Source organism: Photinus pyralis, unplaced genomic scaffold (assembly GCF_008802855.1).
Source record: "Photinus pyralis isolate 1611_PpyrPB1 unplaced genomic scaffold, Ppyr1.3 Ppyr1.4_LG2, whole genome shotgun sequence".
Taxonomy (NCBI): domain Eukaryota; kingdom Metazoa; phylum Arthropoda; class Insecta; order Coleoptera; family Lampyridae; genus Photinus; species Photinus pyralis.
The window spans coordinates 43,798,686-43,823,271 of NW_022170403.1; the positions used below are offsets into that span (position 1 = coordinate 43,798,686).

Sequence of the window (24,586 nt, forward strand, 5' to 3'; positions counted from 1 at the left end):
TTTTGTATAAATAAGCTGTTTTCGTTCCCCTACCTAATAACTAAATTTGACAAGTAAACAACTGAATTGGGATTTGCTGTTGCTCTTTTTAAACCTTTGCGAAACTACGCCATCTAGTACATTTTTCAACAACTTTAATATTGATTATTACGGAACTATTTTGACTTTGATTTTAAATCTTAAATCACACGCTTGTAGATGATGACGCAGGGCTCTTCTCTTGTGGCGGCGATAGTATGGGGCACAAACACATGCGAATGTCTTGTCCGTCCGTCCGTAGATACATCGATTTTAAGCCGAACGGCTTGATGTAAAATGCCGTTTTTTTGTAAATTTTCTCTAGACATTAATAGCAAGATTAATAGTTATGATGATGACCGACCTAGAGGTTTAATGTCAAGGTCAAAATTAAAGAAAAAGGACATATGTATATCTCGAGGTATATCTCTTGTGTAATTTCACAGAAAAACACGCAGTTTTTTAGTATACGATGTCCAAATAAAATCTGTGCTGCAGCGAAGGAGGTGGTAGAGAAAAGGCGTTTACCAGCCTTCACGTTATGTATTGGAATAAAAGATCGCAATGAAAGCAATGGTTTTCCATGAACTCTCACTCCTCTAAATCGAATCGACCATAATTCTCTCGATAATTCTTCATATCAGGATGTACCTAATTTAAAAAAACGCGTAGACAGTTTTTGTCAATGTCGATGAAATTTGTGTACTGTATACATGGGGGCGAGTATGGAAGTAGCTCGGGAAGTAGGTATGCATTAAAAGAAGTATTCCAAGCGAGATTCCAAGGTTATTTTGCGACATTTATCACACATTTCGATGACATTCTGAATACAAAGACACCTCAAGTGTCACCTTTTGACATTGTAATATTAAAATACTTAATTTTTAATCTAGCGTGCCTTGACAGTCAATTTTTAGTCGATAAGACTTCGAAAAATCGCATTGACTATCTTGTGTCTTTTGAAGCTCGTTTTAAAGCCTTTGCCTCGGCCTTTGTTTAACGCTCGGTTTAATGATGTTTACGGTTTTAAATAAAAAAATCTAGTGATTCTCGACAAATGACGTAAATTTTAAATGTCTTTTCTAGTGCCGAAGAATTGAAAATATGAAGTATGTGGTACCCTCGGTGGTGTCACACTATTGGTAAAAAATTCCTAGTTACGAATGTGGTAACAATCCACCCTTGTTCCATTTGAAAAAAAAATGACTTAAAGCCGTAAACATATTAAACAAACTATACTTTCGTATGCAAAAGTATAAAGTAGCGGAATATCAAGTGCGAGCACCTCGAGGGGAGAGAACGGAAGGTCGGTGGAGAGTACTCACACAAGGGCTATTTCGCAAGTCTTAACAAGACACATTTATTACTGATATGAAAACGATTATTTCAAGTACCACATCACACATGTCGGAGGAGAGTACTCACAAAATGATGATCAAAGAGATACCGCCTCACAAACCGAAAAGTGTCCATTCAACTTTAATTAACAATTTATTGTTATTGAAAGCATAATACATAGGGAACAAGGAAAAACTTCTTAAGTGGGCCCTATTTGCAGTATAAGGTAAATTTGAAAAGCGGTAAACGAGCACTAACACTTCATTGCGGTTTATTCGAAGGCTGAACTAGTCGAAAAAATCAATTCAATCAATACCCACAGCTCTACATTTACTAATTAAATCCAAATGATTAAGTAATCAACGAAATCTTGGAAAGTAAACCCTAAAATATTACGTACTTACGAAAGAACAAATTTTCTTATCTTAAGCCTGTATTAGACGGTAACTTTTTTTACAGCAGATTTGTTACAAAAAATTATTCACAAAAATCTGTTTACAATAAAAAGGAAGCAAATTGCCGACCTGTATTACATGAAATTATTTCTGTGAACAAAAATATTACGTGAGACGGCGCAGTAACGATTTTCAGGTAGTTGGTATGAATAAAAACACTACAAAATCATGTAGTTACTTTTGCTTCTCAAAGTTTGAAGTGTGAGATTGTACATAACCTATAGGTATTAATTGTTTTAAATTCAACAATTTATTATGAATTTGGCCAATGCCAAAAAAATAGGAGTGTTATCGGCTGCAGCTGGAGTAATATGCGTTTTACTAATGAAGCAGCTGAAACAAAAAACTAAAAAAAAAAGAAGAATATGGTCTGAAAAGTGGCTTTTAAAGCGGCAAGATGGAAGAGGTGTTCTACATATGTTAGAACAAGAATTGCGAACGGAGGATCCCGAATCTTATCGCCAATTTATTAGAATGTGTGGACAACATTTTGATGAACTTCTTGAATGTATACGAAGTGATATTGTGAAACAAACCACTAACATGAGAGAAAGTATTTCTGCTGAAGCAAGGTTTGAGATATAAAAAAGTTAATTCAAATTTAATTGAGTTTTACAGGTTAGCATTAACTCTAAGATTCCTTGCAACAGGAGAAACTTATCGATCTCTAATGTTTGCCACCCGAATACATGAAAGCACCATTAGCTTGATAATTCCTGATGTTTGTAATGCAATCTGTGAAAAATTAAAATCTGTATATTTACAGGTACATCATTACTATGTCCATATTTGTGTACTACTGATTTTGCTTTAGATGCCAACTACAGAATTGGAGTGGAGAGTTATTGCCTCCGAGTTTCAAAAACATTGGAATTTTCCATTATGTCTAGGTGCCATTGACGGAAAACATATAAATTTTAGGCCTCCACGAAGTTCAGGATCATACTACTTTAACTATAAAGGGGATCACAGTATTGTGCTTCTTGCAGTTGCAGATGCATCTTACAAATTTCTGTACGTTGATATTGGTGTCAATGGTAGAGTAAGCGATGGAGGAGTTTATAGAGAATCCTCCTTAAAATGGGCAATAGATCATAATACATTAAACTTTCCTCCCCATGAATGCTTACCTGGTCAAAATACACAATTGCCTTATACATTTGTAGCTGATGATGCATTCCCTCTATCAACGAGAATCATGAAACCGTATCACAGTCGTGGATTGACAAATGAGCGAAGAATATTTAATTACCGATTGTCACGGGCAAGACGAGTAATTGAAAATTCGTTTGGCATCTTGGCCAATAGGTTCAGGATTTTATTAAATACAATAAATTTGAATCCTGATAAAGTTGAACTAATTACCTTAACTTGTTGTATTTTACACAACTTTTTATTAGAAAAAAATCCGAGATATTTAGAACCATCTGAAAATACCGAGAATAATATAGGTAAATTGAAAAAGTTGACAGATATGCAAGGTGGCAATAGAGCTGCCAGTGAAGCTTTAGAAGCACGAAATTTATTTTCAAGATTTTTTGTTACGAATGGGGCAGTACCATGGCAGAACGATGTTTTGTAATGACAGTGGTTATTTTGAAATTAATATAAACCAACAATAGTATTGTTTCTTTCATTTAACACTTGTTTACATATTTACAAATCATTCGGCTTCTTCAATTTCGGCATTAAAAATCAGGGTCTCAATGTGATGCTGTAGTTTCAATTTCCTTTTTCTGCTTTGAATTGCACCGATCCGTGAACATATATATTTTGCGTATACTTCATCGGGATCTTCTGTGGAAGTCCCAAGTACCGATGACACTGCGGTAGTTCACTTATCTAATGCTTTCGAAGCTTTTTCGGTAACGTCGACATTATGATTTCTGTCGTCTTTTTTGTATTTTTTCCGAGCAGATCTACAAGTTGCAGTTTCTCCCACATATACATTATCATCGTTGGGAACTGGACTACCGCTTCGTATAAGGTGTAATTCACCTTGAGGTTGCAACTCATATTCGCCCTCTAACAGACTAGTTGGAGAATCAGTTAAATAGTTTTCGCTTTCTTCTGTAGCGTACGATGAAACAGACTTTCTTATATTTAAATGTTCGTTTAGAAATACCAGCTTTTCGTAATACCACAGCGATGGTATGTAGATCTGAAATGATACCTAATTTATATTTTCTGTACATAACTAACAGTTTTAACTCACGTCTTCTGACCCAGCCCCACTACGAGAGCTTGCAATGGATTTCCTTCGTTCACTGGCATATGTATTTCTAATACCATTCCATTTCTTCTGGATTTCATGTATGGAAGTATTTGGACGTATTTGATTCATTTTTTCGCAAATTTGTTGTAACGCAGCATTTCTTCGGTTTTTATTATGATAATCGCGATGTTGAACAAAGTATAAACACTCGTGCTGTTGGTATTGCTCAATCAGCAATGAAACCTGATCATTTGACCACGACATCGCGACATAAAAGAGTTCTTGGCGGTTGATACAATTTCAAAATGTGTTTTGTAAAATATTTACATATAGGTTATGAGCAAGGTCGATATCCACTGAAGTTAGTTCTTGAACAGCTGACTGTTTATTAAAGCAATACGCATGCTCACATCTGAAATATTACCAAAATTTGTATGGGAATAGAACAAGTTCTATTTTTCATCACATTTTGTATACATTTTGATATGAAAGCTATTAATTTCTGTTTTAGACGGTCATAATTCATTTGTTTATAAATTTGGTAACAAATATATTGTAAGAAATGTTACCGTCTAATACAGGCTTTAAGGCATATTTGCTGAAATTCCACAATTTGTTTATAATGCGATGGCCTTATTTAAGCCTTGACGCAATTACTCTGATGGAACTCTTTTTTTATTAAACTAAAAGGCAATCTTTAAATAGCTTTTCGTCTATTTAAATGGTAGGTGGTAGGTAATTGGCAAACTTTATTTAAGAATCGTCGATAACATCGGCGGCGTTGAATGTTTTATGGGTGTTCGTAATTGCCGGGTAGTTTCAGGGGTATTTTGACATAAAATAAATGTTCGTGATTAGAAATCAATAAATAAGGCACTATTTAAAGCTAATACCGATTCAAGACCTACTTTAATGCAACGACGTATTTCAGAAGTACATCAGGACTATTAATTAGCAATTCGATTCACATTAAAACAAAACAGAAAGCAAATTCGAATGTGGTAAATTAAATTTTATTTTCCATTATGATCATGTAGGTAGGTATATGTAACAATGGGAGTTTGTACAACCTTGAACACCAACATTTGTGCCGATATTACCCATGGAATATTTGATAACAATTGTTTCCCGCTAGGATAATTCGAACAATGTATTAACTGCAAGGCCAGCCAGCTAAATTTTTATATCTGAAATCCATGTAGGTATACAATAATAATGCGATCGCAATCGAAAGATGGTTTCTCCCATTTCCAAGAAAATGTTAATTATGTGTGTAAAGTGTAAATAGTAAATGCACGTGACTCACCGGGTCTAATTCAGAATCCCATAACTCTTTCAAATCATCGGCTGAATCGATGTCGTAAAAATCCTTATCAACAGCGAAGGTTTCCATGATCAAAGAAAAGCTACCGGTGTTAATGGCTTTTAAATTTTCACTCACAAAATTGTCTGTAGATGAACTTAAAACTCGATACACTTACTTAGAATCGGATGTTAAAAAAATTGCAATGCATTTGTGAACTCTTCATTCAAGAAAAACACAATATGTTACCGGTAACACACGTGATGTGGAGGAATAGGTATCTACTAACACCGAATCCAAAATTCATGCACATAAAAACACCAGAAATAAAGTATTGTAACACTTCTACACTAATAACATTTGGCAGAGCGCGAGCAAATAACAATTCAAATGAGAAATAAAATAGCGTTGTATACCGGCACTTATAATAGAGCAACCTGTTGCATCAAGCACGCGTTTACGGTAAATGCAAAGGAAACCGGATTCCTCGCTTCAACTGACTGGAATGTGAATGTACTGCCCGTTGCGCATGCGGCATTGTACCTATCAACTAGAACTTGTGAAAAACCAAGTAAAAACCTGTCTTTTCAAGAAACTACTCGCAGTAAAATGGGAAACAAATTCATTTCTTAACAACATAATAAGATTCAATTTAATTCTTACACCTACCGACTACCGTCTCGGTTTCTTAGGTTGGGTCGCCATTGGGTGTGCATTTTCTGTGCAATGCAAAATGCCAAAGTTCGTAAATTATAAAAAAACTTTCTTTTTATGCAAAATGTTAATGGACAGGATATTCAGTTTATTCCGTGTGTAGGTAGATACTTACATGAGAATTTTTTTCGCACAAACTGCCGGTCCTCGGCCGAAATATCAATTTACTTCCTAAATGGCTTTACCTAACTCGGGATTTAATATTTAACTGTTGTTTGCATTAAACATTTCCTTCCATTTATCTAAGAGGACACACCCCGCAACTCACAGTTGCCTATACCAGAATGAATAGGGGCGGCTATACCCATTTTTCAAGCGGAAAACGACGTTTTTTAACATTTTAAAAAATTTACGTCAGATGCAGAGAGACTATAAGTCTAAACGTAACAGTTTTGGGATTATTCTAGATTTTTCAAAGACCTAGCTGTTCACAAAGTAAACTGCTTTTTGTAATTCAAGCCAGACCGGCCCATTATTTATTATTATATTATTATGTATGTACACTATACACTACTCCCTAAATGCATAATCTGATATGCAACGTTTCAACAAATATATGTATACAGTTACCCCTAAGTTTTAAAAGAAAATTCATCCCAAATTTCAATGTGAATAACTGGGGGAAGGAAAATTGTTTAATACAACCCCCCTCCTCCCCGATGCCAGGAGTAGTTTCCGTTCCCCTATAAGTTTTACGAGAAAAGAAAATGCAAACATACAGGGAATTTTTCTTAAATGTATACATATGATATGGGCTATGTACGAGTATACTTAAAAACAACGATCAAACTCCTGGCGTGATACTATAGCGCATTCGCACCTCCAAATGCAGTATGGGGTCTCATGTACTAAATGCCTCTCTTACTGATTTGTGTAATTCTTCGATAACGCTATCCTTTGTCCTTAGCGCAATGATCCCAACTGGCATATGATTATTTTTGTGTTATTTAATGCAGGTAGTAATTTTTGCATTTCTTTATATCGTATTTCTGTTTTGTATGCAGCATTTCATATTTTTGGTGTATATTAATCGTTGTTTTTGAAATTTACATGATTTAACCTTAATGCAGAATCACATATTTGATACCGTTATTCTTTTGTTTGCCATCGTTTACGTTTTTGGTGTAATGCTTGCTTAATTTATGTTTATCTTTTTTAATTACTTGATCATGGTCTTGTCTCCGAAGTTACATTCATATACATTTTGATCATTCTATTGTAATATGTGGAAATTACCGAGTTGTGTGTGTGTGTGTACTGACTTCTTGTTTGTAACTAATAACTCCGTGAATGAAGCAGTCAGGGGGTGGCAAAAAACTGTAATCAAATTGAGCTACGACACCTAATTCCGTGATTGCCTTCAACATTCAACTGTAGGCTCGAAACCCCGAACGCGGGGCGAGTTATCTATTTGGCGGGAGCGAGATTATGCTAGTCAAAACTTTTCAGTTTAGAATCTATGTGCGATAAATGAGTTACGATTCGCTAATTTCCACATATTTTTGCGGATAGTTGAATTTGCCTACAAGGCCATGCGATTTTTGATCTTGTTTCTAACAAAAGACTTTATTGCACCAAAGATGGGTCACATCGTGTACCCTTCATCGTTTCTCAGAATTTAGGTACCTGCTTACCTGCCCTATTGTTCCCAAAATTTGTTTTTAATTTTGGGTGTGAGAGGTTCCACCCTGTATATACAACTTACGACGATACATACATTTTTGACAGTTGGCAACCATGCAATTTCTAGGTGGGAAAAAAAAAGCTGCTTGCGCCAGCTAGTAAGCACGTACGGGAGTTCCGTTTGGCATCTTGTCTAGAATAGCGGTAGTGAACGCGTCGCTCCATAAATGTTTGTTGTTATTTTGTGTTATTTAATGCAGGTAGTGATTTTTGCATTTCTTTTATCGTATTTGTGTTTTGTTTGCCGCATTTTATATTTTTGTGTGTTTGAATATTTGTTTTTGAAATTTACTTGGTTTAACCGCAATGCAATCATATGTGTGATACCGTTATGCTATTGTTTGTAATTGTTTACGTTTTTGGTGTAATGTTTGCTTAATTTATGTTTATTGATGTTGATTACTTGGTCTTGTCCCTGACGTTACATTCATATAAGTTTTGATCATTTTATTTTAATATGTGGAAATTACCGATTCGTTTAATGTATGTACTGACTTGTTGTATGTTACTAACAATTTTCTCCGTGAATGAAGCAGTCTCGGGAAGGTGGAAAAAGAAACTGTAGTCTATAATTATGTGTTAGGGCACCTAATTCCGTGCACTGTCTTCGACATCCAACTGTAGGTTCGAAACCCCGAAACCAGGGGCGGACTACCCATCTTGCAGGAGCGAGATTACGCTAATCAAAGCTCTTCAGTTTAGAATCTATGTGCGTTAAATGAGTGGCGATTCAATAATTTCCACATATTTTGTTTTTAGTCAAATTTGCCTACAAGGCCATGTAATTTTCCATCTTGCTCTCAACAAAAGGACTTTATTGCACCAAAGATGAGTCACATCCTGTACTTTTAACCCTTTCTCAGAATCTTGGTACCTGCTTCTACCTGACCCATTGTCCCCAAAAACTTGCTTTAACCTTGAGTGTAACCAACATTGTGTATATGCATTTACTATCTTTGTTAACTACTGCTTAAAACTTTTACAAAATATTTTGTTAATTAACTTTTGGACTATTTTAATCAAACTGCAAGGTTTTTCTTATGTCGTACTCTTTTTATCCTTGGCAGTGACTTTTGCGAGAGTACGACACCTTTTGGCTTTGTTTGTTTTGTTTATATTAATGTACATCAACTAAATTTCCGGGTTTTCACAATCATAATAATTACGATCATTATTAAACAAACTTCTCACAATTTCAGTGTTTTATTTAAAGTTCCTTCCCTACTGTGCTTCAGGTCAAAGCGTTGTCTACAACTAACGTAAGGGGGCCCTGCCTTAGATGTTTTATCACGTGCCACTTTTCAAATTTAAGCGGGTACTTGTTTATAGCGTTTTCGATTGGCAAAACTCGTGCTGCACGAGTGCAATTTTTACGTTCCATTGGTAATTTTAGGGTAATTTTCTGTGTTCCATTGGCAAATGTGATGCAACAATTACGCACTAAATGCAAATTTTGACGCACGAGGTCGGAGAGCTCGTGGAGCAAATTTTCAAAATAAAAGTGCGCCAATTTGAATTTGTTTCTTGCGTTGGAGTTTTTTGTTGTCATCTAGCGATAGCGAAGATGATGAACTAGCCATATAACTTCTACTTTACAAAAAGTTGCATTTACTCTTTAAAGTGAACGCCAAAAATTGGTTCTTTACAGGAATTTCAAATTTATATTCCTCATTGTTTATCATAAATAATACCCTGTTGCAAATGTTTCATAGAAAACAATCCGTTCCAATAAAAATTCTATTGTGTCTTATTGGTTTATATTGGCAGAATTGGAAACGGTCTGGAGAACGATCTTAGTTTTGTTGGCTACTATAGCGTAAATCCAATAGCATTGGCCGTTATTGTAAATGGGTGATTCGAATTGTAAAAAAAAACTATTGTGGTTACACAATAGAAACGTTTGAATTTCTATTGGGACTTTCCAACAAGATGCACAATCGTTTTTGTATCTGTTGGCTTCTAACGTGTTTTTCCAATATTATTGTATTTGAGAGGGAATAAACAAGTTTTCCATTGTGAAAATTAATTGTTGGGAATTCCCAATGTAAATGTTACGATTTATATTGTGAATTTTCAATAGAAACAAGCACCGTTTTGGTATTAGTTGTCTCCTAATGGTGTGTTATTGCTTCTATTACCTTACCTGTTGGATTTGAGTGGTTATGATTTGATGGAGAAATAGCAGCGTTTTTTGTAGTTTTCAATTGGGGAATTTGTGTAGGTATCTACCGCGCATTCGCATTTCGCATACGCAAGACGAGACGTAACCATAACCACGAATTCTTTGCGTGTATTTTTATTTCCAAGTTTCTATTTTAACGATTTCGGTTTACGAAGACAAATACCTAAACTGTAGGTAAGTGATATAATTTTTGTGTTATTTTTAATTACAATGGTCGTATTTGTTGTGTTGATTATGTACAACCTATACCTACAACTTTATAGGTTAGGTATGGCATTTCTTATTATTCCTATTATTTATTTATGAAACAATAATGTATATAATGCCAGTAGGTCATTTTATGTGGCAAAAGATTTTCGAGTAAATACAAGTCTAGTATTTTCTAGGGGGAATGTGACAAACAATTAATAAAACAATATCGATATTGTATCTTGAGCATTCCTCCGATTCCTGCTTAAGAGTTATACGACCCCATTAATGAAACATAATTGTACAGAATAGGGCTCATAGTACTATTTTTTCTGTTTCTGTTTTTCAGTGACGCTTCGAGTTTAAACAATATTAGAAGATGTATGCATATGTCATCTTCGAAGAAGACAATGTGCCACTTGTCGTGTCTATTAATGACATAAAATTTAAAAATTCAACTTACGAAAACTATAATTCGGCAAAAACGTACAAAGTAAAATATACCGATGGTCATTTTTATAAGGCTTTTATCATCGCAGTAGCGGGTAAGTTCCATAAAAGCTTGATTGGTTTTGTTGTTAGTATGAAGGTATTTGTTTAGAAACAATGGAAGAGGTCAAAATGAAAGCCGAGGAGAAGCGTATTCGTTTGCCTGCTGCCAAACTGAGGGAGTTAAATGTTGCAAACGATGAGATTAGTTCATCGGACAATGAAAATATTCCTCTTAATACAGTGCGAGCAATAGTATTATTACACAATATAGAAAATAAATATTGAACATTACAAGAAAGCATCAAACAGTCTCTGGAAATATGAACGTAGTCTCAAATTACTAATGTTGTTACACCATGCTTTACTACATTCACATTGCCAAAGAGTCGTTTATGTTTTTTTTTAAATTATATAATATACGATATAATACAATGCGATCAAATATGAGTTGCAGTCGCGTCGCCTTTGGAATTTTTGTTTACATGGGAAATCATACTTAACTTGAACTACCAAAGGCGACTTCAATGTCATTCCTTTTTTGATCACCTGTTACTTTATTCAGATGGAACGAAATTCCACAAAAAAACAAAAGAAGAGTCAGGAGAGAGCATACCAATTAGAAAATTATCACAAAATAATGAAGTCTGTGTCAAATCAAGAAATGCCCATGGATCTGCCAAATACTATGGAAAGTAAAAATTGGAAAGAAAAATATGAAGAATTAAAAAAAGAAAACAAAGCATTAACGGAAGAAGTCCAAAAGTTAAAGGAGCTAAATATTAACTTACAAGAAGAGGTGATAGCAAAATTTAAAAGTATAGGTAAGAATGTGAAACATCTTCACCAAGATAAAGTAATCTGTCATTATATAGACTTCATGCAAAATCCGATTCCACCAATGGTAACTATGGACAGCCAAGAAACTTCCAAACCGATCCCCGATGATGTTCCAGTGGCCGGACTATATGATGGCCAAGTAAAAGTGTTTCTCATATACTTATGACAATTTTATAAAAACTAATTGTTAAAGATTCACATTGGACGAGGAGAATGGTTACCTGTAGCCATTTTTAATATGTGTATGGCAAAAAAAAAAGATTCTATCTTTATCAAAGAGATTGCGTGTTCCTTATTTTCGCCAGACGTATTATCTAAATCATCAGTGACTGGTCAACCTGGTAATAAGACCTCAAATCCTGCCAAGCCTGCATTAGACCCCACCAAACTTCTTGCAATTGAAGGTAATTGGTTAATATGTAGATTAATCATTTGAATACATGTTTAGGAATGTCACTCCGTAGATATACTCCAATTCAGAATGTTTCAAAGAGGCGATACCCCTGATCTAAAAATTATCAGAAACTGTGTCCATAAACACGTTCGTGATAAAATTCAGGACCTCATTAGACCACCAAGGGCGTCAAAATCCAAAAAATTAAATAGTCAGAGCAACCCTCAGCATAGATTGTCACCTGAGGAACCTCAAGTAGTAGAAGAGCATGTGCAGGATGCAAATATGGGTATGTTAAATATGATTTTTTTATCTTTAGTACTAATACACCTTTTTATCATTTCTAGAAATTGTTGTGCCTAATACCTTTATCACTGAAAATGCTGTAGTCCTAGTAGATGAGTTAGGAGTTGAAATTGGCCATATATAGTAACGATCAAATTTATTGAATTTCTACTACATTTGGGAATTCACAAATAACTTTTGTTTTACCAGTATCAATAAAAATACATTTAGATTCGTAGTCAGACATAGATATTAGTAGTAATTCATAGGTACTCTCTTTAACATAAAACATATGATTTAGTGTAACTTGCCCACAAATGTATGGTTGTGTGTGTAATTTTTTAACTAGCATAAATGCTTTTTCCTTGTAAAGGATAAATTCTAAAATCTCAACAAAATCTTGGCATTTTGTTTTTATAACAGCGTTACATTTTTTCGATACATTCATGTAATCATTGCTATGAAGCATAGTGTTATTATACACACATCTCTTGTAAATAAAACCATTTTCAGGTACATCAGTTTTCAGGCTATGAAGATCTTCGAAATTGTTAGTTCTTAAAAATTTTAATTTCGTTATCATTTCACTGGCATTTATAAGAGACGCTTTTCCTAACAAAATGCTTTCACCTGCAACAGTCTTTCTTTTGTAATGCCTTTTGTGGCCCACAATTAGATTATTACAGAATATAACAGAATTTTCATTAATAACGTTATTACTTTGAATACGAGGCACAAATGTATTAAAATTATATAATTTCTTAGCAATTTGCTTTCCAATTCCTTTAGGTCCTTTGATTTGCTTTTTAATATGAAAAATTCCTGACTCAAAAGGGAAAGTGCTGTTACACCAAAGTGGGCCTGTTTTTTTTTACACAAACAGGTAAGTGCAACATTGTATGCATGTTAAAAGTCATTGCTTCGGGACCGTAATATTCGTTCGCTTGTTTTACAAATAAGAATAGGAGCTCTTGTGCTATATCTATTTCTGAAGGCAGTATCTTGGTTTTTAATAGAATGAAAACTGCCTGTACTAATAAGGAGAAGTGTTCAAGGTATTTCTGTTTTAAAATGTTGTTTAAACATGGCAGTGAATAATAAAGAAGCCAGTTCTTCCATTCGGAAGCTTTCCACTTACAGCGTTCTGCTATTATAGATCTGGGCGCCCTATGTATCTCATTTGGCGGCCTTATGTTGCACAGATGTTTGTTGATTGCTTGAATATCGTTAGGTCTACCAATATAATATGTGTGTTTGTTTGAGTTGCTAAATGAAATCCAGAGATCCCACAGTTGTTTCACTACACCTGAAAGGAAAAAAGATAATAGATATTTAATTTTCTGCAGTTCTTCAATTTACCTAATAAAACGCCATGCATATAATCTAGCGGAAATGACCACACAATGTCAAAGTACGGTGTTAATAAGATAGATGCTGGCCCCTTTACTCCATTAATATTAGTAACTTCATAGTTCTGAGCGTGTAACTCTCTCAAGTCTCTCATATGCAGATCGTGTGTTCTTAAAGTAGATGGAGTTTCTTCATGCACATACTTTACACGCTTGATTACACTTGTACCTGAATGGTAGCACCAACTACATCCATAATACCCATTAAATTTCAAACGATTTTGAATTACAGGTCTTGCTACTGAATCCACTGAGCAAAAGAGTGGTAGTAATTTATAAGTCTTTTCTTCTTCGTCAAACCGAACTTTTACACCAATTTCGTAAAGTTTCTTTGCCGTTACATTAAACTCATCTATAATCAAGTTCATTAAATGTACATCTGGTTCACATTTGCCAACCCAAACACCTATAAACACCAACTTATGAAACCGATCTTTTGAACAAATCTCATTAATGAAAAGTTGAACAGGCCACATTGACTTTTTGGAGGACGTAAAAATAGCAGCCCCATCTGTACTAAAGTTGTATGTCAAATCAAACTTTACTTTATTTTTTAAGTTTTTATAAACTTCACCATCATAATAGTCACATATTAAATTATTTTCTGAAGGTTTTGGATCTAATAAGACAGATTCTTTTAACAAATATTCAATCCTGGGTGTCGGATCTATCATTATGTAAACATTTTCACTATTTATGGTTAAATGATGTTCTTCCCGGCAATTTTCATTAGGACAAATGGATATATGATTTTTAAATTTTTTTTTTGTAACACTTTCCTCCAATTTTGTTTTACATTTTGTACAATAAAATGTATATTGAACAGCGCTGTCATCAGGATCGAACATTTTAGACATATAATACTTAGAGGTGTCAAATAAGTCATCATCAAGACTATTTGAACATATCTTAAGCATTTCAAATATATCTTGTTGTGCTTCATTTGTAAATCCGTGTTGTAAACTTAAGGCATATACCATACACATGACATCTTTTTGGGTAAGTTTTGCTTCTTTAAAAATATATTCTTCATTATTATTCCATAACTGTTCAAATGAATCTTCATTTGGAATATTCGTGTGGACATCGACATCTGAATTTTTCTCACTTGGGATTATATGATCATCTATAGTATTTTTTAGGTCATGTGGTTGGTTTATTTCCAAATTATCGTCATTTGCTTCATTTATATCATCACTCTGAGAGTTTTCTAAATTTTGAGCTGAGATACTTGCGGTGTCTACGCTTACCGATATGCCTAGAATAATAACTTTGTTGTGTAATGTTACTTATCGCATGTTATGTACAGCAAGATTCACAAGAAGTGGGCGTAGGTGATAAAAATAATATTTACTAACTTATACCTAGTAAACTTTGGCCCAATATACTCAATAGATACTGAGATATTGAAATTATTAGAATGTTATCTGAAACGGAAAGTTCTGTTTGTTGCAGAAATTTGCGAACAATGCTGTACAATTGACAATATTCACAAATTTAATGTGGAGTTTGAACACTTACTATCGGCTATTAATACTAAAGAGCAATAGAGCATATTATAATACCATTAGTCAACACATTTTTTGAATAGAAGTCTAAAGAAAAGCTAATATTTACTATGTATACCATGTTGCAAAGTTGAGAGTGAGAAAGTAATAAGTCTTCAAGGGCTAATGATCAATATTTAGGTACAATCAATATTTATCATCTTACCAACTTGTTTCCAATGTCGTATTGTTCTTTCACTAACTAAGGGATTCACATTTGGTACAAGGTACTGCTTATTAACTCTTTTGCGTTTGCGAAATTCTGACATTTTCTGAAGTTCTCCTAGCCGCAAAAGGAACTTTAAAACAATGAATCACATTTCTATTTATAGAATATTTTCCCTAAACTTTCTATAGGTTTTTATAGAATATGGTTGGGAAGTGGTTGAATTCTATAGGATATAAATAAGTTTCTATTGTGTATTTATCCGTAACGAATGAATCCTATTGGTATCCAGTGGACTTTCCTAATCAAATCTTAATAAGTTTCTATTGGGACAAATTTCATTGGAAATGGTTGGGAAATGAATAATTTGTATGGGAATGCTGATTGGAGCGTATTATATTGTAATGTGTAATGATTGGGTCCTATTGGCACATAACGGAATTCCCAAGTCATATTTTTATAAGTTTTGATGGGGTAATTCTCAATGGCAATATACACATATTGGTGCCAATAGGACCCAATAAAAAAATTTATTGGTTCCTATAAGGCATTTACAACAGGGTAGTGAAATCGTTTCAGTCATTTTTTAGAATACAGATTTGTCGATTACCTAAATCATTGTATAAATACAAATCTAAAATGAGGTTATGGACAAATGACAGCAAATATTTACGAATATTTATGTTCCATTGGGAACAATTTTCACATGGATTTCTTCAGTTTCTCGTGCAACACTCGTGCAGTACGAGTTTTGCCAATCGAAAACGCTATTAGTTTTAGAGGGAATAGTCATTCGGGTGGCCATTTTTAAACGTTGCCGGGTTGATTTTATTTCCGTGTTCTTGTAGTGTGAAGTTAGCGTAGAACCTGGGGGTTAAGTACACTACAGGTGTTGTAACCAACTTGGTGTATAGCATTTACTATCTTTGAACCACTACTTAAACTTGATAATTAAAAACAAATTATTTTGTTAACGAACTTTTGGATTGTATTAATCAAACTGCGAGGTTTTCTCCGCCGTACTCTTTTTACCCTTGGCGGTTACTTTTGGCTTTACCTACATTAATGTACATCAACTACAGTTCCGGGCTTTCACAATATTAATAGTAACGACCATTATTAAACAAACTTTTCACAAGTTCAGTGTCTTATTTTACGTTCCTTTCCTAGTGTACTTCAGGTCATAGCGTTGCTTACGAACGTAAAACAGGGCCGCCGGACTCCACGACCGGTTCTGGGGCGAAGCCATAATAACTGCTGTCTTCAAAATCATCTCCCTTCTCGTACGATCCCGTGACGCTAATGAACGCTGGCATGGAGTAAAACCTAATCTAAAACACGTTCATCCCTTCGGTGTTGACGTTTACTACTAACTACCGTAAGAAAAGCGCAGTAAGCTGAACAAAAACAAGGAAATGTATGGATTATAGTGAGGTGTCGAAGGCGTACTTTCGTCTGATTGAGGTATCAACAGAAACAATTACGATTAACCGTGATGTAAAATTCTTGAACAGCTTCAGTTCTATGCGGCCTCCAGAAAGTGTGACTCCATCAAGCCCGATTTCGAGGGTGGCTCCACCTGAGTGTGTGCCTGCTCGATACGCTTATGCGGGCAGAGACTGGAATTCGGGAGGACCCGACGACGCTGAAGGAGAGGCTGTCTGGACCCAATTACGACAAGTGAAGGAGTAGGATGAAGTGTTCTCACCCATTGTTCGGCAAACAACTTTCCGAGCGTCGATGTCAGTCGCGGTGAAGCGAGGAATGGTCGTAAGGCAGTACGACATAAAAACAGCGTTTCTAAACAGTGACCTTGAGGAAGAGATATTCATGCGACAGCCGCTAGGGTTCGTTGTCAAAAGAGCCGAAGGCAAGGTCTGTTGATTGAATCGGATCCTGTCGGAGGCATCGCAAGAGGCAATTTGACTTCAACGACTTGTACGCGATCTCGACAAGGACGTTCAAACTGTACGTACAGCTTAACGATGACAATCAGTCTTGTCTGAAAATGGTGCTATACGTTATTTTTTATACTCCGGTAATTAACGGCACCAATTTAAATGAATGTGTAAATTTTCTTGGTTAATTTGTAGCGAAGTACCCGTTTTCGTACATGGAATTATACCTGAAGTTTTAATGAACACACGGTATACATTGATGGAATCTACCAGCATTATTGAACACTCGGTACTTTTGAGTAAAGCTGTGAGATTTGGCACACAAACTTTTCAACCCATTCTCTTAATGTTGCGACGTGACGCGACCCTCGTATATCTGCCACAGGAACCTCAGTCGGAGGGGGGTTGGTTGCCGACCATTTTTTTCCACTTGTCTAAGCCATTGAGGAAAGAATTTTTCATCTGCGGTAGAAATGGGAAATTCCTTAGGTCAGTCACGAGCATTCTGTTTGCTACTCCGAATTAGGTTTTCCTCACAGGTCCGTAGTTTTCCTAATTCGTAAGGTAAATACCGCAGCACTATAGAACAGTGGCATTACCTACTAAATAACAGGTTCTAATGACAGTATGGTTGGAAAACTCGTCATCCAAAAGAACCAAATATAAAAAATACAAAATTAAAGTTGATACAAAGAGCCATTTTTAGCGCATTTATTTGTAAAAAGGAAGCTTTTAATCTCAGTTTGGTCTTCCGGCTGGCGGGTAGCAAATGAGGGCCAGGCTCGTAGCCAGGATATGGTAGCAGACAACTTTCTGGATGTGGCTTAAGAAAAAATTACATTTTAATAGGTTTGTATGAGGAGGATAAGTGTCTATTTAACAGTAAGGGTAGATAAAGTGAAACAAATCATTGAGCACTCCAATGATATTTGACATTCTTACTAAAAATGAAACGCGAGCACGAAGTAAAATGAAGTTCAGAACAGAACAATATTCTTTCCGTGGAAACAACGGGAGTACCTAAGCTTGCTATCTTAGACGTATAAATTAGACCTACAAAATTTTCAAAAGTGTTATAATGGTTTCTATGGCTTCTGCCATAATAGTTATTTTATATGTATTAAGGGCATAAAAGTGATGTTTATATTCTCGAGGGCGACGAGTTAAAAAGCTCGAGGGTAGACAGACCATTAATTAAGTAGGTATAATAAAGGGGCTCGCTCACTTAGGCGAAGCGCCGTGAAGGGAAGCGTTGCGCTTTTTTCGCCTTTGAAGTTTACATATAATTTAATGGTAACCCGTTCACTTGGGCGGGCCGAATCGAAGAAGCGAGTCGTTTGACGCGCGGATGGTCTAAAGAGCAACTAGGACTCGTTACTCTCCACGCTTCGCATAAATGCGCGGGTGACAACCGAAGAGAATATTCAAAATTTTACCGATCCATGTCCGAACTCAAAAAACTCACGCCTAATAAGACGAGGAGTGTACGTGTACCGTGTACCTACAGAGGGGCTGTGTAACTAACAACTTTAGGGATGGGGCTACATAATGTGTGGTCGGTGATATCTGGGCGCCATCCCCAAGCGTGGTTTACTAATCGATTGTTTTCAAACGGGTGTCGCTGGAAAGATCTTGTAAACGCGCATAACTCCTGCGTGACGGAATTTTGTTTTATTCATACGGGCCAAATTAACCACCTTTTGAAAATCGCGCGTCTTCGAGGGGTAGTCAATTTTGGGGGCTGAAAAGTTAACTTCCGCCGCGAATTGTTCCACGAAGTTTAAAGTTTCTTAAAGTTCCAATCGAGGTCTCTCTTTCTCGTGTCACCAGCAGAAGGTCGAGCTATGAGAAGAGCCCAACAATTTAGTACCATTTTGTGGAGGGACAAAATGCAGGACAAATCAAAACTAAAGGAGACCAACTGGTGAATGGAATAAGCACAGTACATAGAAAGTCGCATCGTGCTTAAAGAACAGAAGAATCTTTCTTTGACGTCCCTATGGAGTACTGGGTGACCCATTGTATAACAAAAAATGTAAATATCTTTCCCGGAATTGATATACCAAGGTGAATTTGTATAGCGTTGCTAGGGATGCTCTAAAAAACTTAAAAGTGAACAAGAAATTAGCTATTCTCAGAATGTGTTGATTAGATCGAATTGAATATCGAGTTCTACAAATATTTTGATCTATGACCAGCACAAAAAGTCTAGTAAACAGTAATGCAGTTGAAACACCATATATTAAGAGATACGAATATCTGGGGAAAAACTTGCAGTTGCATGTGCATCACTCGAAACACCTTTTGTTTTTCCAAAAATATTCTCGGTCTGCTAGATATTTTTATTTATAAAAGGTGTTCGAGTAGTTCTCCGTGTTCCATAGCTATTTAAAAAATGTTGCGTTGCGGCGCGGCGTCTTTGTATAATTGGTTGAAATACAAATACCCATACGATCATTCAGTGATCTGCGGAGTGCAGGCCACTTGCAGCCGCATGCCGAAAGAATTGAAACTTCAAATTTTCTGCACTGCACTGGGGCCAGCAAGCACCAATAGAAACGCAACATATGTGACATGGCGATCTAATCGTTGCTATAACATGAACCCGCCAAAGACGCTTTCTATTCTTATTACATCCATTTACTTTCAACAAAAGCAAAGCAGCTGTGGTTGCCAACACACACACACACTAAGCCTTAGTGACTAAGGCAACGACACTGCACTATTATCTATCTCAATGACGTTTTAGGCACATAAATCTGCAAAAAGTGCCATGAAAAACTGTAAATGTAGTACAAATGTATATATTTTTTGTATAGGTACAAAACTTATCAATTACATACCTATCTACGAGTACAGTTATAATGCTAGTATGATAGTAACTTAAAGAAAAGTTTATAAAATAAATATCTCTATTTAGTTGTATAAGATGTAAATGATTTGATTTAATATAGGAATGTTAATGTAAATGAATATGACATGATTAGGTTTAAAAGATAGCTAGGTACGAATTGACAATTAATAAATAGCTCTAAAATTGACATTAAAATAATTAACAGTTAATATACAATTTAAATAATAATAATGTAAAGCGATCTTAAACATTGATAAAATTAAAACTATCAATTATGACAAATGAACCCAGAGCAACAATTATGTCAGATCCAATAAGCCTTAGATTATTTATACAAGGACCTCCCACGGTAGATGAACTACAATTAAGCTTAACAAAATAATAAAACAACAATTAATAATTGACAATTATAACTTTGGTACTTTTGACTATCCCTTTAGCAAAACCCTCATTATAATAATAATGTGCCCAAAGTTCAATTTGATAGCACTCAAATACCACATTATTACAATAAAAGCTGTATCAGATGATTACATTGTTACTTTTGCAAATGAGCAATTTCATGGAAATTGAGGTGGCTTTGGGATTATATTGTTTCAGTTACAAAAAGCGTTAGGTATAATAACCAAAACAAATAAAAGTAAGCAAATGAACGCTTTTACAGTTTAATTGTGCGAATCACCTATTTCAAGAGCAAGAGCCCACTATAAAAACTTAAAAAATGTAGATGATGAAATATTTAAATGCAAATATTTTGTATATGTATAAAATCATAAATACTGCTACCATTTTTGTACATACATATGCCAATACTGCTATCTGCTTAAGTTAGTGAGCGAATACCATTCAGTCATTTCCTTACAGAGGTCAAACTCGTTTAAATTTAATTCCACACCTCCCAGGAATTCGTTCTCTTGTAGCGGATCATGATTCCAAACTGTGGCTTTCAACACCCTTTGCTTAATAATATCGAGGGCCATTCTGTACTCCAACTAAATGGAACACAAATGATTAATGAATCGAATGAGATTATTCGATTATTATTACTGTAAAGCAGACTCACCATTTCCATAAAGCTTGGATGACAGTTCCGCTTCACAACCTTTGTTTTGCGTTTGGTCGTCTTCGTTGGATCAGGTTGCAAGTAGACCTTAACATACGTTGACGGTTCTTGAGCGTTACCTACGAGGGGAAGCCCTCTAGCATGATGAACCATGACAGTAAAAATTCCTCGACTGAAATGAGTGGTCAATTTTAATTGCCCCTTCAATTTTCCAATGTCGTTTCGTTCATCAAACCTCCGATCTAGACAAAGTGTCAAATAATTATACAATTTACTGTGAACAGAATGATAGTTCACCTTTAGCTTTTCTCGAAAATTGGTCGGGTATCTGTTGGTCTCTTAGAAGAGGATGAAAGAAGGTATATACAAGATCAGAATGAGCAATTTCGTCTGCCGTTTGGAAAAGCGATCTAATAAATAGACTGACGTCGTGTAAACGTTTTGCTGCAACTTGTTTAATATTTGATCTACCCATGTGGAGCCCAGTTGATAAGCTAAAATCAAATGTGGGTAACTCATTTTTTTCTCTCACAATTATTGAACTAAATCCTAATTATGAGAAGGTTATTCCTTTACATTATAACATCTTGCCCTCAGTCCTACTCCTTTTAGAAATTTGTGGGGCATAATAGAATCGTGAAACCTGTATGGGAATTCCTCTAAGACATGCGTGGTACCGGGGAAATCAAACACCCGATGTGTCTAAATCAGCAAAACTAAATAAAAATCAGTACTAGTTAACTAGGAAGAGAGGATGGTACCTCCACAACTTCTTGGAGATGGATGTGGTGCTAAGAGATCATTTGAATTTTGATCACTACTGAATTAAGGGAACGCCGCATTGTGAATATGTTGTTGCTAATTAAAACCATATTTAAGAGGACAATTTATTCGCCTTTACACCTTGCTATGTTCCCCTAACATCCCCGATACGCAAGCCTCATGCGCACGCCAGAGATTTGTTTAGGAAATGTACCCACTCGATATACAGCTGGTTCGCTACTGATTCTCACTAAATAAATAGGTATGAAAAAATGTGCACGTTCAATCTTTTACAAAATTGCTCGCGTTTTACATGCTGAAAGTTGAAATTCTCTTAGCCGAGGGCATGCGCAATACATGCTTTTCTTGAAAGTGAAATAACTGTTTGGTTCGGACGCGAAATATTTCACTTTCAGATGAAATTTTGGGGCTACCAACTCATAGATTGGACATTTATTATCATTGGTCATTGTGATGATGGGCGTAAAGGTAGATATTTGAGTCATGGTTACAAGTGCACAGAAATAAGAGACACACAAGTTATCAAAAGCGTCGAATTAACTTGTATTTTTTAACTTGGTATTAGCAAAATTTCAGTTGAAAGTGAAATAACTTTTAACATGTTCAACGGGCTTTAGACGTAATAGTATGTAGAAAAAGGAGTTAATTAAAAAATATTGTTAATTATACCCCCCCCCCCCGTATTTGAATGCATTTTTTAAATTCTACATGTACATATTGTACAACTTTTTTTTATTATATGGTTAATATATGCAGAACTTGTACTTTTAAAAATAATTCAATTTATAAGAAAAATTCGGCATTTGCAAGCGTCCGTCTATCGTAAAAATTGCTCCTTAAATTTATATAATTTACATAATAACGAGGTGCCCATGCAAAAAAAATGAAATCCGTTTTGTAGTCAAGTGTTTTTACTATCAAGTTTTGAGACTACTTGATATGATTTTCGTTTTGAGTGAGGCAGGTAAAAATTGCCTTCTAACTGACAGGATATACAGGACGAAATATCCATAACTTATTTAAGATTAGAATATAAAAACCAAGATATTTCGAAAACTATCACAGATATGTATAGCACATTATTACCAAAAGTTGAAGGTTTGTGACGGAGCTAAAAGATGACATACAAATATACAGGTTGTTCCATTTAAAAATAGTGAGATTTTTTAAAATGAAGTTTTGTAACTTTGGACCTACAGATAAAAAACCCTGTAACATTATTTTTAATTGTTTCATAGTACATTTATTTGACTTTTACCCAGAATAAAAGATATAAAACCCTGAATCAATCATTATTTTTACAATAAACTGACGCTTGCATATGCCACATTTTTACTATAAATCGAATTATCTTTAAAATCTGTTCTTCGTATATCAACCAAATAATAAAAAAGTCTTACAATTGCCACTTACGAGTGGTAGACATCTATTTCTAATAGTAGTGAGTATTATAGAGAATATTGTGGTGCACACATAAAAAAACCGGAATGTCTGCTTACTGATTATTCTGCACCGACTATGAAATCTTGTAGACGGCGAGACGTGCACAGAAGAAGCCAGATAAATAACAAAAATATTAAGAAATTGCCAAAAATGATGAATATAACACTTCTGCAGTGGCTTCCGAGCGAATGTGCATAATTTTAAAAACATTCTACACCAGCCACTTCCTAGGGAATAAGCTCTAAAAATTATTAGAAAAACTCACATTCTGTTAGAATTCTACGGGAGCGAATTGTTCTAAACGCAAATTTTCCGGGAGCTATAATGTAAAATTAATATTAAGGAAAATATGATATATTCCATACTTTTGACTAACCCTGTATATAATATTTTTAATTTTGTAAGTTTAATAATTTTCTACATATTACAAACACTATTTGAAAGTCCATTAGTAATAATTATTTAAAAAATAATTTCCATTGTGCGTTCGCATGTTCCGGAAGTCGCGCTATTTACTAAAACTGCTGAAAAAAGGAAACAAAAGACCATTTCTTAAAAATTCCTTCTGAAAAACATTTTTGTATCCTTTGGCAACAATTCATTCGATATATGTGATACACTACCAACAACAAAAAAGTTTCTCGCATGGTGAATTTTGCTCTGCGCGGATAATTAATGCGTGATTTTGTAGGGCCTGTTAAATCTACACTAATACCAGATAAGGCATTATATACGCATAATTGGAGGCGCCTATCATTCTAGTTTAAGACAACAAAAGAATTATAATGATATCGTTCCTAGAAACAGAAAAAGACTTTAAACCTTAAAATTAATTATTCCCAGTGATATTAAAAATTAACAAACACTATAATTCAATTTCATGTACGACTGACCAGCTCTCATTGAAATTTCGTGGCTCTAAGTTAAACGGATCCGGAGTAAAAAAATAAATAGTGAAGCTGCGCACGGATTTTCCATAAGCCGTAATGTATTTAATGTTTCCCGAACTGACTTCTAAGGTCACATGACTTTTTCGAGCGCTCCGGCTTGTAAGTATCGTAGGTCTCGATTACACACGATATCTAAAATGAGTCGTTTAGTCGCAATTCGTAATTTTTTTAAAAGAGAACGACTCTCCAATGTTACTAATCATGAAATGTACTAACATTCGCCGAACAGTCAAAGTTAAACTTTTTTGTGTTAAAAAGAAATCCCTCTTTCACTTTTGAAAATTTCAATCAAAGGTCATTTGATTTTTTAAATGAAACTACCAAATTTTTTTTCTGTTGCATCAAATCTAGGATTGAATTACCTTTCT

The 24,586-nt window shown here is 34.9% G+C and overlaps 4 protein-coding genes and 1 long non-coding RNA gene across 7 annotated transcripts in view; 3 read left to right on the top strand and 2 right to left on the bottom strand.

The window, feature by feature from the left end:
* The first annotated feature begins 1,787 nt into the window (after positions 1–1,787).
* LOC116163383 lies at positions 1,788–3,419 on the top strand. The gene is made up of 3 exons (XM_031477280.1): positions 1,788–2,383; positions 2,430–2,577; positions 2,626–3,419. Exons 1-3 carry the CDS (start codon positions 2,067–2,069, stop codon positions 3,391–3,393), a joined length of 1,233 nt encoding a protein of 410 aa, XP_031333140.1. The 5' UTR covers positions 1,788–2,066; the 3' UTR covers positions 3,394–3,419.
* Positions 3,420–3,637: 218 nt separating this feature from the next.
* Positions 3,638–4,531, bottom strand: LOC116163384. Its single transcript, XM_031477281.1, has 2 exons — positions 4,027–4,531; positions 3,638–3,972 (listed from the first exon to the last, which is right to left on the bottom strand). The coding sequence occupies exons 1-2, from the start codon at positions 4,288–4,290 to the stop codon at positions 3,646–3,648; spliced, it is 591 nt and encodes a 196-aa protein (XP_031333141.1). The 5' UTR covers positions 4,291–4,531; the 3' UTR covers positions 3,638–3,645.
* A 4,890-nt stretch (positions 4,532–9,421) lies between these two features.
* LOC116163385 lies at positions 9,422–12,873 on the top strand. 2 transcript variants are annotated; one of them, XR_004143732.1, is made up of 8 exons: positions 9,422–10,082; positions 10,447–10,642; positions 10,699–10,829; positions 11,152–11,410; positions 11,462–11,565; positions 11,620–11,830; positions 11,875–12,109; positions 12,168–12,873. XR_004143732.1 is itself a non-coding variant. In XM_031477282.1 (8 exons), exons 2-8 carry the CDS (start codon positions 10,477–10,479, stop codon positions 12,248–12,250), a joined length of 1,173 nt encoding a protein of 390 aa, XP_031333142.1. In that variant the 5' UTR covers positions 9,422–10,082; positions 10,447–10,476; the 3' UTR covers positions 12,251–12,873. The 2 variants fall into 2 exon arrangements, 1 of the variants encoding a protein (XP_031333142.1); XM_031477282.1 differs by having other exon boundaries at positions 11,891–12,109.
* Positions 12,874–16,119: 3,246 nt separating this feature from the next.
* On the top strand, positions 16,120–20,358 carry LOC116164467. 2 transcript variants are annotated; one of them, XR_004143906.1, is made up of 4 exons: positions 16,120–16,691; positions 16,742–17,265; positions 17,321–17,689; positions 17,739–20,358. It is a non-coding gene; the product is annotated as an uncharacterized LOC116164467 (long non-coding RNA). The 2 variants fall into 2 exon arrangements; XR_004143905.1 differs by having other exon boundaries at positions 17,321–20,358.
* Positions 20,359–20,544: 186 nt separating this feature from the next.
* Positions 20,545–24,586, bottom strand: part of LOC116164460 (phosphatidylinositol 4-phosphate 3-kinase C2 domain-containing subunit alpha) — a 29,488-nt gene continuing 25,446 nt past the window's right edge. Inside the window, exons 25-27 of the mRNA XM_031478650.1 lie at positions 21,340–21,536; positions 21,043–21,284; positions 20,545–20,971 (exon numbers count right to left, since the gene is read on the bottom strand). Of these exons, the coding sequence (XP_031334510.1) occupies positions 20,795–20,971; positions 21,043–21,284; positions 21,340–21,536 (616 nt within the window). The 3' untranslated portion in view covers positions 20,545–20,794. The remainder of the gene's footprint in view (positions 20,972–21,042; positions 21,285–21,339; positions 21,537–24,586) is intronic.